General features: G+C 43.9%; 1 protein-coding gene across 1 annotated transcript in view; it reads left to right on the top strand.

The window, feature by feature from the left end:
* The window catches only part of ttll11 (tubulin tyrosine ligase-like family, member 11), a 113,166-nt gene that overhangs the window by 4,298 nt on the left and 93,604 nt on the right, over positions 1 to 15,264 (top strand). The window contains exon 3 of the mRNA XM_037692545.1: positions 8,402 to 8,501. Coding sequence (XP_037548473.1) covers positions 8,402 to 8,501 — 100 coding nt within the window. The remainder of the gene's footprint in view (positions 1 to 8,401; positions 8,502 to 15,264) is intronic.

Below are 15,264 nucleotides of genomic sequence, written 5' to 3'. Positions count from 1 at the left end.
CCTCTGGAGAATTGGAGAGCGTCGACCCCTCTGGAGAATTGGAGAGCTGAGGACCCACCTCAGAGGCTGCGTGCAGCGTGGGGTCCACCTCAGGAGTGGATGAACAAGGAGTCTTTAGAGTCTTTAATTCAGATAATAAAAAATCATACTCTGGAAGCAAAGAAAAACCTGGGATAGAAAGTAAAAAATCCTCCATCTGGGTCAAAACTAAATCAAAGGAGGATGGGTTATTTTTAACTGAATTAAATAGTTCAAAAAGGGCTTGATTAACATGAAAAATATTTTCAGGGGAAAATGAATGAAAAAAGGGAAAGTGTGTATGAGTGGATGTGGTGACGGGTGCCGCCCCCACCGGAAACCTGGGAGGTGAGGCGGCGGGACACACCCCCACGGAGTCACACTGAATACTCTCCGGAGGTACGGCCGGGCTGGGTCAAACAGCCACAGCGCGGAGTGGCGGTGAGAGGCCGGATTCCGCCCCCACCAGGAACCTGGAAGTTGAGGCGACGGAACCCGCCCCTGTAACGTCAACCGGACCGGACTCACCGAAACGAACAGGAGTGGACCGGAGCTCCCGCGGGACGCTGGATCTCGCCCCCACCGGAAACCTGGGAGGTGAAGCGACGGACCCCGCTCCCACGAAAACACCGGAACCAGCTCTGAAGTTCTGCTCGGCCGACGAGACCGGCCCGGCCGCTGCAGACTGCCTCCGGAACCGTCCACCGCGGCGGCGGCGGGACGGTGGATGGACAGAGATGGAGAGGAGCTCGTCCATCACAGCACGAGGAGGGAAAAAAGAAAAATGGTGAGTGTTGCCGAGTGAGAACCCTGCCCGCTGGGTTCTGTTCTGGTCGGGTCGTACTGTCATGGTTTGCGGTTAGGAGCGAACCCAGAGTGCAGAACAGGGACTCAACTCGGCAGATATACAAAAAAAGGATTTTAATGGTAAATAAAAGTACAAAATAAACAAGCTGACGGGGCAGCAAAACTTACATGAACAAGGCACGGGGAACTCAGGAGACACGAGAGACACGGGGAACTCGAGGGACCAGGAAGACTCAGGGAAAGACTCAGGGCAAGAATCAGGACAAGACTCAGGAGACCCAAGGGAGAGTACCAACGAAGATGACTCGACAAAGGACAAGACAGAATAGGACGGCTTAAATACTGGGAGAAGACGAGACATGATGACAAACAGCTGGGACGAGACACAGGTGGCAACAATTGGAAACTAATGAGGAAGCACGAGGGAAACAGACACAAACCGGGCCACAAAAAAGTATCATCCTCACACCACCCAGAAATAAGCCAGCATCTTTGGGTCTGGCTGTTGAGCGGAGCCACTTAGAGAAGATGGGTCTCTCTCAAGAAGTAGTGCGCATGATCCAAGATCCACACGCTGCCTCCGCCACAGCGCTGTACACATCAAAGTGGACAGCTTTTCCACGCTGCTGTACGGGAAAAGGTGTAGGGGCCATCTCATGTCCAATAGGTGGCGTGCCGTTCTTTCTGCAGCAGCCTATGGACAGAAATCTGGCGTTCAGCACAATTAAAACATATGCTGCAGCCATCTCCTCCTGTCACGTGACAGAACAGTTTTTCTGATTAAATTATTGTCATTTAAAACAGCCCTGCTGTTGGCTTTGACATCTGCAAATAGAGTGAGTGATTTATCTGCTCTCTCTGCTGCTCCGTCATGCCTCAGCTTTTCAAGCTGATGGCAGTTTCAGCTGATCTGAGACCTAACCCAGCGTTTATGCCTAAAACATCACAAGCTCATTTAAATTGAAAATGAGAACATTGGAGGGTTTTCTCCTTCCTCCTCACAAATCAGAAGAAGAAGCATCTTTTAATCTTCTCTGCCCTGTGCATGCGTCGGAGTGTTACGCAGCACGCACAGCCACACTGAGTCAGACTCAACATTTGTTTGTGCATTATAGAGACGCTCTGCTCATTTATTCACTTCTATCTGCGTGATGTGTCGGCTCGCTCCATGACGCATTCTGTCCTCGATGTCTTAACAGAATGAATTTCATTGTTTTTCATGGAACTTCGTTTTAAACTCACATCGGATGCAATTACAGTGTGAGATATTTGTTATCAGTCACAAGTTTGTGACTGTTGGTTTTTGTTCTAATGTCACTAATCAGTTCATGAATACTGTTACCAGTTCATTTATTTTGAATCTGTTCACTGTTTTTTCAGCCTCTCCTTTTTCTCGTTGAGAACTTTTCTCTCTGGGCGCCCATGTATATGGAATGCGTAAATTACGCAGCGCGCATCTGTACATGGTGCGCATCATTACGCAGCGCATATTTACGCACGTGGAGGGCTGAGGGATAAAATGTTTTTTGGTGCAAGTGGGCACTTCATACGGTGTTCGAATGGACCTAGCGAGGCGAAGACCACATCCTGCTTTGCCCTTAACCCACAAGTGACAGCCTTAAAGGGCGAAGCCTATACGAAATAGAACGTTGGTTACGTATTGTAACCCCAGATTCTATGAGTATAGGCGTAGCCCTTTAAGCTCTGGGCCTCACTGACTCCTGAATGGCTGAAGAAAAAGCTATTTGGGAGCCGATTACCCGATCTCAACGTAATTTATACGGACCGGGTGGGGCCCACACGACAGATGGGCGTGGACTAAATTTTTCAGTGCGACGCTTTGCGTGATGGGATAAAACCCAAAAGCGACAGCCTTAAAGGGCTACACCTATACTCATAGAATCTGGGGTGACAGTACGTAACCAACGTTATGTTTGTGCTAAGATGGTCTCTTTAACATCCAGAGTGATGCTATAAGCCATGCTGAGTGATGATCGATAACGCCTTATGAAGCGTGTGGCACATTCCCCTAACTGTGGCAAAACTGTGTTGTATCACTTCATGCAGACATCTGTTGGACTTCAGAAATCACTGCAGATACCCTGGACGGAGAGAGTAGAGATAGTGCCACATTCATTCAGTCTGACATGTGAACACCAAATGATTATGAAGTACTGACTGAATAAAAAGTTGAATTCAAACCAACAAAGTTAAGTCAGGTCCTCTGGACAGTTTCTTTGTGTTGACGGTCAACACAAAGAAACTGTCCAGAGGACCTGACTTAACTTTGTTGGATTTTTTTTACCTGAATTATTGACCATGAACTGTGATTTTTGAAACACTTTAGCTATGGCTGCCTCAGAGGAGTCGAAGGGGGAGAGGGTGGGCCCCAAAAACCATCTTCTTCTTCTTCTTTTGGCATTTTGCTCTTCAGGGGTCTCCACAGCAAGTCATCCTTCTCCATCTCACTCCATCCTCTGCATCCTCTGTCCTCACTCCAACTACCTCCATGTCCTCTCTAATTACATCCATATTTTTCCTCTTTCTCTTTTTCCTGGCAGTTGCATTTCTAACCTCCTTCTGCCAATATACCCACTGTCCCTCCTCTGGACATGTCCAAACCATCTCAGTCTGGTCTCTCTAACTTTATCTCCCTGTTGTTCAACCTGTGCTGTACCTCTGATGATCTCATTCCTGATCTTATCATCCTTGTCACTCCTAAGGAGAATCTCAACATCTTCATTTCTGCCACTTCCAGTTCTTTCTCCTGTCTTTTTGTCCATGTCTCTGTCTCCAGACCATACAACATAGCTGGTCTTGCCACTGTCTTGTAAACTTTTCCTTTGATCTTTGTTGACACCCTTTTGTTGCAGATCACTAATATTTTCTCCATCCACTCCATTCTGCCTGTACTCTGTTTCTCATCTCTTTACCACATTCCCCATTTTCCTGGACAGTGGACCCCAAGTACTTGAAGTCCTGCACCTTTGTGACCTCTGCTCTTTGTAGCCTCACTGTTCCACCAGCCTCCCTCTCATTCACACACATGTACTCTGTCTTACTATGGCTGACTCTCATTCCTCTTCTTTCAAATGCATACCTCCACCTCTCCAAGTTCTCTTCCACCTGTTCCCTGTTCTCACCACAGATCACAATGTCATCTGCAAACATCATAGTTCATGGGTATTCCTGCCTGACCTCATCTGTTAGTCGGTCCATCACCAGAGCAAACAAGAAGGGGCTCATAGCAGATCCTTGATCCAATCCCACCTCTACCTTGAAGCTATCTGTCTCTCCTACAACACATCTCACCACTGTCCTGCTGTCCTCATACTTGTTCTGTACCAGTCTCAAATACTTCTCTGCCACTTCAGATTTCCTCATGCAATACCACACCTCCTCCCTCGGCACTCTGTCATATGCTTTTTCTAAATCCACAAAGACACAATGGAGTTCTTTCTGACCCTCTCTGTACTTCTCCATCAACATTCTCAAAGCAAAGATGGCGTCTGTGGTGCTCTTTCTTGGCATGAAACCATACTGCTACTCACAAATAGTCACCTCTCATCAAAGTCTTGCTTCCACAACTCTCACCCAGCTCTTCATCATTTGGCTCATCAACTTAATTCCCCTGTAGTTGCTACAACTCTGTACATCACCCTTGATCTTAAAAATGGGCACCAGCACACTTCTTCTCCATTCCTCAGGCATTTTGTCATCCTCAAATGTGCCATTGAATATTTGAGTCCAAAACCTCACTGCCATCTCTCCAAGACATTTCCAAACCCCCACTGGTATGTCATCAGGTCTTCCTTCCTTCCCCATCTTCATTCTTTTCGGAGCTTTTAGAACTTCACCCTCACTAATCTTTCCCACTTCATTGTCCACAGTTTATGTGATTTCTACTCTTCTTTCTCTTTCATTCTGTTCATTCATTATCTCCTCAGAGTACTCCTTCCATCTTCCTGTCACACTCTCCTCACTTGTTAGAGCATTACCATTCCCATCTTTAACAAGCCTAACCTGCTGCACATCCTTTCCAGCCTGATCCCTCTGTCATGCCAATCGATACAACTCATCGTATGCCCTCTGCTTTGCCTTAGCTACGTCCCTGTTGGCTTTACATCCCATCTCCTTATATTCCTGTCTCCTCTCTTCAGTCCTCTCACTGTCATATTTCTTCTTGGCTAATCTCTTTCTTTGAACGGCATCTTGCACTTCACTATTCCACCACCAGGTTTCTTTATAATTTATTCTCTGTCCAGATGACATACCAAGTACATTCTTACCTGTCTCTCTGATTACTGTTGCTGTAGTAGCCCAGTCATTTGGTAACTCTTTCTTACCATCCAGAGCCTTTAACAGCTCCTCTGAATTTCTCACAACATTCTTCCTTCTTCAGCTTCAACCATTTGGTCTTCATCTCTGATTTTACTCTTTTTCCTCTTCTTCACAACAACAGTCATTCTACACACAACCATTCAATGCTGTCTGCCCATGCTCTCCCCTGCCACAACCTTACAGTCCCCAATCTCCCTCAGGTTTTCTCTTCTACACAGAATGTAGTCAACCTGCGTACTCCTTCCTCCACTTTTATAGGTCACTTTATGTTCCTCCTTCTTTCGGAAATATGTGTTGACTACAGCCATTTCCATTCTCTTTGCAAAATCCACCACCATCTGTCCTTCCTGGTTTCTTTCCTTGACACCAAACCTACCCATCACTTTCTCATCCCCCCTGTTTCCTTCACCAACATGTCCATTCAGGTCTGCTCCGATCACCACTCTTTCCTCCCTGAGAATACTCTCCATCACTTCATCCAGATCTTTCTAAAATGTATCTTTCTCCTCCCCATCGCATCCAACCTGTGGAGCATAACCACAGACAATGTTTAGCGTCAGACCTTCTACTTCTACCTTTAGGCACATCGCCCTATCTGACACTCTTTTCACCTTTACTACATTATTTGCCAACTCCTCCTTCAGGACCACCCCTACTCCATTTCTCTTTCTATCCACACCATGGCAAACAGTTTAAACTCTGCTCCAATGTTGCAAGCCTTGCTGCCCTTCCACTTGGTCATTTGGACACATAAAATATCTACCTTTCTTCTCTGCATCATGTCAGCCAGCTCTCTACCTTTGCCTGTCATTGTCCCCACATTTAGAGTTGTCATGCTCAATGCCACATTCTTGACTTTTCTCTTCTCCCTCTGTCTCCTGACATGTTTCCCTCCTCGTGGTCTTTGATTGCCCCCTCATGGTCTTCGGTACCAGAAACCATCTTATCACCATCAAACTGGTTGGCCCATTGTGTCAGTGTGCTGCCTGTGGGTCTGAGTTTGTTGTGACTCCTCAGATTGATGAAGTCCTTTGGATGAATGACGAAACGTTTCAACATAAACCAACATTTTTCAGTCAGGTCATCTGGACAGTTTCTTTTTTTGTGCTGAAACATTTCGCCTTCGATCCGGAAGGCTTCATCAGTCAAGGAGACACACAACAAAACTGATTCTTCCCCAACAGCTTACTCCGAAGTGGAACAAACCAGTTCTGCTTGTGATAAGATGGTCTCTTTGGTACGCCGAGGGGGCATACCAAAGAGACCATCTTAGAGAAGAGACCATCTTATCACAAGCAGAACTGGTTTGTTCCGCTTTGGAGTAAGATGTTGGGGGAAGAATCAGTTTTGTTGTGTGTTTCCTTGACTGATGAAGCCTTCTGGATCGAAGGCGAAATGTTTCAGATCAAAAAAAGAAACTGTCCAGATGACCTGACTGAAAAATGTTGGATTGTATACCTAGATTACTGAGCATGGACTTTGTTGTTTCAACACAAAGAAACCATCGCGAGAACCTGACTTAACTTTTGTTGGATTTTTTACCTGGATTATTGAGCATGAACTTTGAAGGTTACTGCATACTTTTACGAAGGTCATGTACACAGTATACTGCTCTTTACATGAAAATGTTTGAGAAGTGGTTTGTATTCAGGAAAAGCTCTTGAATGTGTGTTGTTGGTTGGAGGGGATGCTTGGGTAACTAAGTGGAGAAAAAGTGAAAATATTTTTTTCTGCTTTAATCTCTGTCTTAATTACTCTGCGAGTGTCTCTCTTTCAAAGTCTGATGATGAGGAAGCAGATGAGGATGAGGAGGAGAATGAGGAAGTTCCCCTCCATCAGCTGCCCTCTCTACATGCCTGGAGGAGATAAGGGCATGGATGAATCAGAACTTTCTTCAGTTAAACTGCTCCAAAACAGAGGCCATACTGATTGGCACCCGTCACCAGGTTCAAACTTCAACTATAACGACTATTTCATTTTCTGGACAAGACATTCCCCTCTCCACCTCTGTTACAAATCTTGGAATAAAAATGGACTCTCATCTTACATTTGAAAATCACATTAAGCATCTGTTTAAAACCTGTTTCTTCCATCTTCAAAATATCTCCAAACTGCGCCCATCTCTCACTTTTGCTGATGCAGAGAAACTCGTCCATGCTTTTGTCTCCTCCAGGCTCGATTACTGCAACTCCCCGTTTACTGGAATACCTGGCAAAAACCTTCAGAAGCTTCAAAATATTCAAAGCAGTGCAGCCAGGATTTTATTGAGAGCTCGTAAATTTGAACATATTACACCCATTCTCCATAACCTCCATTGGCTTCCTGTCACTTACAGAATTCAGTACAAAATTGCTCTCATCACCCATAAGTGTTTATACGGAAATTCACCAGATTATCTTAAGGACCTTCTTGCTCCATATTCATCCACCCGGTCCCTACGATCACAGAACAGTAATCTCCTCCACCTTCCACGAACTAAATTAAGAACCATGGGAGATTGGGCATTCTGTGTGGCTGCCCCCCGCCTCTGGAACTCCCTCCCTGACTATCTGAGAGCTCCACGATCATTGACCGACTTTAAAAAAGGCTTAAAGACTTTTCTTTTTAAGCAAGCCTATTCTGCCTCTACATGATTGTATCATTGATTTTAGTTGATTTTATCATTGATTTTAGTTGATTTTATCATTGATTTTATCATTGATTTTAGTTGATTTTATCACAGATTTTAGTTGATTTTATCATTGATTTTAGTTGCACTCTGTAGCACTTTGAGATTTTTGTTAATGAAAAGTGCGTTACAAATTAAATTCATTATTATTATTATTAGCTACTGAAAGAGTCAGCCACTCAGTAGTTTGGGAATTACAAGCAGTTCACAAGATGGCTGACTGAGACCATTTAAACATTAAATATAGTGCAATATACTTATTAAATTACATTTCTGATATATTTTTGTCTTCTTTATTGTAAAGGTTGTGAACTAAAAGTTTAGCTGACAACCAGATTCTGTATAGAGGTTGTCTTCTGGACAACCTGGAATATTTCCTTTTGTCAACCTCTGACTGGTCATGCTAATGAATGACACTTTCTTTGACATCTTTATTCATTCTGACAAAGGAAATGTTTAACATTTAACATGTTTAATTGTGAGCTATGCTAAAAGTCATGCTAACTGATGAACCATTCCCTCTTAAGAGAAATATAAATGTTTTCTTCTTTTTGCTTTCTTCCTCAGTTTCCTTTGGGACGACGGGCTCCGTGTGATATCTACTGGCATGGCGTTTCCTTCCACGACAATGAACACATTGTGTCAGGGCAGGTCAACAAGTTCCCAGGTATTTCTTAGGATCTGCTTGTTATGCAAAAAAAAAACCTTTTTTATTACTAAAGTTTAGTGGTGAAGGAGCTTTCTTTTCTCTTATTAGTACAGATAGAATCAGAATAAACGTTATTATCATTGCACCGAGATACAACGAGAACATGTACGTACTGTCGTCCAAAAGATGGGCGGAGTGCACGAAGCTGAAACTATAAAAAGCGCGGCCCACTTATTCTTATTCAGAATAATATTTTGCTTAGATGAGAAAAGGGAAGAAAACATGAGGAGAGACGGTATTAAAAAAAAGATCTCTCACACCGTGTCCTAGACAGGGCACGATTTGAGGCATCAAAAAAACCTACCACAGCAAAGCAACATAAATAGATGTTATACATGTACATATAGGCCAGTGAAAACATTGAATTTTTAAGGGAAAGCCTAGTATAGTCCAGAGCCTCCCCCAGCCATTGTCCTGATAAGAGGTGTTATTCATCATCAGCTTGGATGAGGTTCTGTCACATGTCCACGACCTTGGAGAAGGGAGGGGTGAGGAGACGGACAAAGTGTCTTTGTTTTTTTCAAAACATGCTAGGAGAAGTTGAGATAAGTCCGGCGTCAAGGCCACAGTTTGGGTCAGGCAGAACTCGTAAATTGCTGTTTCTGCCTTTTAACGTCTCGCTGGTATATATTCCTGCTGGAAACTCCAAATAGCCGAAATTATTCCTTAAAGTGTGAAATAAAGTGTGGTCTTCTTAATTTTACTCTAAATGTTATTATGTAGTGTAATGAAGTCCACAAAATGCCAAGATGGCCGCGCTCAGAGCAGTTGCAGCTTCACAGGCTCCCGGTACTATCCCAGTTTTTAGAAGTTTTGATATTGACTCTGTGCCTGATTCCGCACGATTTATGCGTATGAACTATAGCCGAACCGAACTGATGAGAATAGGAGTGGATTTGCCACGAAATATAGCAGAAATCAGCAACAAACTCAAAACTACGCTCGGCAGAATGCAGATCTTAAAGTCATATACCTGGAAGCTGCAGCAGAGGCGTTCCAGTGGGCAGAAGAGGAAGCGCTGCTCCCGGCTTAAGAGGAGAGGATGCCGGGCGGGGGTTATGGTGAGGCTACAAGCTAACGCTAAAGCCGAAAAACTCCACATGCCGTCTCTCTTTCTGTTGAACGTCCGCTCGTTGGACAACAAGATGGATTTACTTCGTCTGAGAGCGGGCGCCTCAGAACAGATGAAGTGTGCGGTGCTTTGTCTCACAGAAACGTGGATTACAAGCGAAACGCTGGATACAGTCTTCCAGCTGGATGACAGACTCTTTTTTTCGAGCGGACCGCTGCAGCGAGCTAACGGGGAAATCACAGGGAGGCAGAGTATGCATTTATAGGAGTAAAAGTTGGTGCACGAACTGTACGGTTGTAAATAGCTCATGCTCGAAGGCTTTGGAGCAAATAACAGTGAAATGTTGACCACATTATCTACCCCGCGAGTTCACAGTGACTTTCATCACGGTTATTTACATTCCTACGGACGCTAATGCTAATGAATCACTGCAGGAGCTACATGATATAATCGGCTCTCTGCAGAACAAACACCCCGAGGCTCTTTACGTGGTAGCCAGAGACTTTAATCACGTGAATCTAAAGGACTGTCTCCCAAGCTTTTATCAACATGTGGCAATTCCAACACGTGGAGCCAACACGCTGGACCGTGTTTACACGAACGTAAAAGATGCATACAAAGTCGAACCCCGCCCCCACCTAGGACTGTCAGACCACATCTCAATCTTCCTGGCTCCTGCTTACATGCCCCCACTGAGATGCTCCAGACTGGTACAAAAGAAAGTTAAATGTTGGATCCAGGACAGTGGCCCCATACTGAGAGATTGTTTTGATCGAACAGACTGGCAGGTTTTAAGAGAAGCTACTGAAAATGGAGGATTGCTTGATCTGGACCAATACACACATCCTCAGTTCTGGGTTACATTAGTACATGTACTGACACAGTTTCCACTATCAGATATGTTAAAAGCTACCCAAACAGAAAACCTTAGCTGAATGCAGAGGTGCACACCCTGCTGGAAGCCAGGAACACTGCCTTCAGGTCTGGAAACTCAGAGGAGCTGAGTAGGACAAGGAAAGAGCTGGTTGCTGGTATTAAGAAGGCCAAGGCCACATATGCACAGAGGAGTGAGGGTCAATTCACCTCACAAGACCCTGGGAGCATGTGGATGGTGTAGATGAACATATTCTGTGATATATTCATAAATTAAACGGATTCTTTCATTTTTCTGGACTGAATAATGTCGTGCATTGAATTTAATAAAATGTATCGTGAGACGTTAATTTTCTTTGACCCATCAAATGAATGCGGTCATTTATTTACAGAATCAAAGGTTAACATCACACATTTACATTAATTTGGCAAATTGAAAAATAACAACATGGCTTAGTTAGCTAGTTTTACAAGGAGGAAACCATACGGCGATGGTTTTCTCACTTCACAACAGACATTTCTGAAAATATCTGGAATGATTTCTAGCAGGATAGAAGAATTTTAAAGATGGAAATTGAAGTTTAAGTTGAGAGAAAGGATGGATGAGGGAAATGTGTGTGTCTGCATCAGAACGGCACGCTCCTCTGAGTTCCCAGCTTCTTCCTCGGTACACTTAGGTGGTATAAATCAACTCTTTACCTGGAGGAGATGTCTCCACTGGTACGAAGTTCCATTTAACACACCCTTTCAGCATCTCCGTAGGATAGTAGGGAACCGTTCGGAGTCGTGAGATCATCCAGAACAGACTTCATAGTTCCTCTGAACTTCTCTTGTTCAGCTTAGTCGCAGATGTCCTGAGCATTCTGAACCCTGCTGCTCTCGGAACCAACTCACAGCATTCTCTCAGCGTTCTCCTCAGCGTTCTTCCCAGAACTGCCGAGAACGTCTCAGAACTTCTGAGTTTCAGAACTACAGTGAACTAGGAAGTGTTGCACCTTTTAAAAGAGGTCACTTCCGGTTCATTTGAGACCTTTCTGATTGGTCGGTGGACCAACAGAGGTGTGTTTTTGTGATGTAAGAGGTTATTAAAAGTCAAGGAAAAAGATTAAATTTGTTTAAGAACAGACAGAAGATTGCTATGAAGATTCCAGACTTCGTGGAGTCAACTCTCTAGTATCTTTCTGTAAAAGTTAAACATGACATTTCTTTTCAGTAAACTTGCAGTTGACCGAAACTTGACCTTTGACCAACTTACACAACTTGCTCATTGAAGACAGAAAATCAGACAATGCATCATTAACATGATTTCTACTTTGAATGAGAATTAAAAATCACTAATACTGTTTCACAGTTGATTAAAAATGAGTAGTTCACTTCAACATTTAAAAATGGTTTGAACTAAACACAATTTGATTATCAAAACATTTGTAAAATAGTAATGATAATAGAAAAAGAGAGTGTTCTTTCAATTGATCAGTGCAGGACACTTAGAAAGTCTCTGGATGAACTTTATCTTGTGTTTCTGGACTCAAATCAATGAAATACAGTTCTTGTTCCAGGCAGGCCCCTCAAGGCCAGATTCGACCTGAGGCCTAGTTCACTACAGTCCCCCCTTTGGAAATCATCGCCTGTCCATGGGGATGAATTCCAACATGAACTTACGCCTTCGAATGTCCTTGAGCTTGATGTAATCCAGCAAGGAAAACAAAAGTCAAAGGATGTAATCCACAATGTTTTTGGTAATTCCATTGTGTTGATGATAATTCCATAATGTTGTTGGTAATTCCATTGTAGCAATGCTTTAACCCCTTGGAAACAGAGTCTGTAATCCATTGGAAAAAGTCATATAATCCACAATGGTAAATCCACAACGATTAATCCACAACGATTGGAGGTGTTGATTGATCAGCAAACAGAGGGGTTCCCTTGGATTGAACTGAAGATGCGGCCACTGGATGAAGAGTGGAGACCAACGTCAGGATTGCAGGTCTCCTCCAGCGAAGGTCGTCTCTGGGCGACGTCCAGTCTGTGCCGTTCTGGTTCAATGTGACATGCAATTATGTGGTTTAAGGTGGGCTTATGAAGGGGATTTTACATAAGGCCTTAAACTATATGCACCTGGTGTGTAAGCTATTATGATTGGGAACAGCTACAGCTACCAGTTAAGGGATGGAACATGCTGAAAAGGGTAACTATAGGGGTCTATACCTATAGAAGAGTGTTCCAAACTATTTTTCCATTCCTAACTTGGTTTAAGTTAGATTTACATGGCAAAATATAGTTCGGTTCAATTGTCTGTTGTCTTTTAGACGAACGACTTGAGATTGGGTGTTTGGTTTCCCCATAAATGTTTTGGAAGTCTATGGCGGGACTCATCAAAAAGAATTAGCTATCCCCCCGAATAGAATTGTTCGAGTAGGTTCGGCTTAAGCGTTGTGAGACCAATGTAGATTATGGTACTTAAGGTAGCATTAATATACATTGACTCCGCAAAGATTAGATTTTAACAAGTGAACTGCATGTTGGCATGGTTAAAGGCCTCTTAGTCTCTAACTTAACTACACACAAAATTCATTCTTGCTTGGGGTGTTCAGAAACAATACCAAAAACCAATTAAACGATGTCTCAACATCGACAAAAACAGTGACTAAGCAACCAGTTAAACAACGTTTCAACATTGACAAAAGCAGTGATTAAGCAACTAGAAAACGACGTTTTGGTGCGCCACTCACTCTGGATGTCAGATTTGATCACGTTATCGCGTCTGGTAACATTACCCTAACTGGCGTCACCCCCCTTCGGTCATGGGAGACCGCGAACACGGGTGAGGACGTCGCTCCATGAGCTAAAGTTAGGCTGTCCTTGAGTAGTTTTAACTGTTTGCGCAGCTGAAAGAGGACTTTAAGGTCTGGATTGGAATCCAGTTCGACTTTCGATGGAGTGTATTTGTCTGGGTCAGTCAGATACAGTATCATCGAGTTAATTGCAGGATCATCAAACTTCTGAAGTTGGATGATGTCTGGGTCAGTTGAAAATGACTTTTCATATTTTAAAAGAACTTGGCGAAGTTTGTCTCTTTCTTCATCAGATGTCAGAGTGTCGGCCTGGGCGACCACCTGATCAATCTGTGATGAGACTGATAAGGGTTCTCGCTCCTTGGGGACCTCCAACGAATCCTTTTCTGAGTCGTCGGACCTGTCTATGGGTAAGACACCATAGGTTTGTGGTCCTTGGTCGACGTCATTGGTTGAGAAAAGAGCTATGGCCTGTGTTGGTTTTGTTAACCATACTGGCCCAGTTTCTTGACTCGGTACCAGGTTATCTGGGAGTCCTCCCAGAACTGGAATGCCTAGTTCAAAATCATGAAAATCAGGTTCTGAGTGTTCAGCTTGCGATGACTCATCATCGTTTGTATGTGAGTTTACCCCCCCTTCGTCCGATGAGGGGTTGTTGGAGGCAACAACAGCAATGTCTTGGTGTGTTTCACCGACATCTGTAATGTTGTCATTCGCGCCTTCAGATTTAGTAGCGATCACATCACTACATAGTGCTCCTAGTTGGTTTCCCATTTCAGCGTGTTTCAAAGTTTCTAAAAACCTTTGTAGTTTCTCTGTCTCTTCCGAGCTCAGAGGTGTAGGGCCTTGTTTCTGGAACCTTTGTGATTTTATCGCCTCGGCTCGTTTCGTCCGAGGTGGGGGAGGGTTAGGTACGTCTTTTGGGGGTTCCTTTTCGGACTTCCCCTGATAACATGGGTCCTCTTGGATCCCATATCTTTGCGTCCTACGCACACCCCATATACGATAATCACGTTCATCCTCTGAAAGAGGAGCTTTTTTGTCCCAGCGTGCACCTTCATTATGCGGTTTGTTAGTTTGAAAATACTGCTTTTTCTCGCCTGTTTTAAGAGGAGGGGTCAATGCACGCCGTCCTTCCATTTCTAGGGAGTGGGGTTTAACCTTTATACCAGGAAACACCTCTATGGGTGTCTTAGCATGAGAACATGCCTCAAACACATTCACAGCACACTGTTTAATCTCATTGATGGATTTTTCTCTGAAATTTGCCATAATTTGTACTGACATGCGTATGTCAGTGTGGAGATTTTTGCTGAAAACAAATTTAAAACCTTCTTCTTCCTCCATTCCGGTTTCATTTCTGTAACCAAAATAAGCTTGAAAGATTCTTTTGTAATAGACTTTTGGATGTTCATGCTTGCCCTGCGTGACCTTGTCAGCAGCTGGGAAACCAGCAGGTCCCGTGCAGGGGTCGTACTCTCTGATCAAAGCTTCACACAGAAGGTTGTAATCCTTTCTCGTTGCATCAGGTAGACGCTCGATGAAGGTGAACACCTCTCTGTCCGAAGTGAGCCTCATCAGACTGATTCTATCCTCAACCGTAGCATTAGGATAACCACTCAGTCTGAATTCAATGTCTTTGAGGTACGCTTTTGTTCCAGTTGAACCCATTGGTCCCGGTACAAAGCGTTGTACATATTTTGAGAGTTTTAGCAGAACATCTATTGAAAGAGGAAGTTTCCATGCACTCTGTTGCATGTTTGGTAGAGGAGACCTGTTCAGGTCTGTTCCTACCACATTAGGTATGGATGGAGGTGTGTGTGATGTGAGGAGATTTGGTTCTGAAACCCAGTGTGTCCCCACATTCTGTCCACGCCTCTCACCATATTTCCTTTCTGCATGGCAAAGTTGTGTTTTAAGCACGTCTATCTCAGCTTTGCAGCGGGAAACTTGTGACACTGTCACGACGTGATCCCGTCTT

This window comes from Nematolebias whitei, chromosome 18 (genome assembly GCF_014905685.2).
Source record: "Nematolebias whitei isolate Nwh7 chromosome 18, NemWhi1, whole genome shotgun sequence".
Taxonomy (NCBI): Eukaryota; Metazoa; Chordata; class Actinopteri; order Cyprinodontiformes; family Rivulidae; genus Nematolebias; species Nematolebias whitei.
This window is presented reverse-complemented; position numbering and strand designations above follow the sequence as displayed.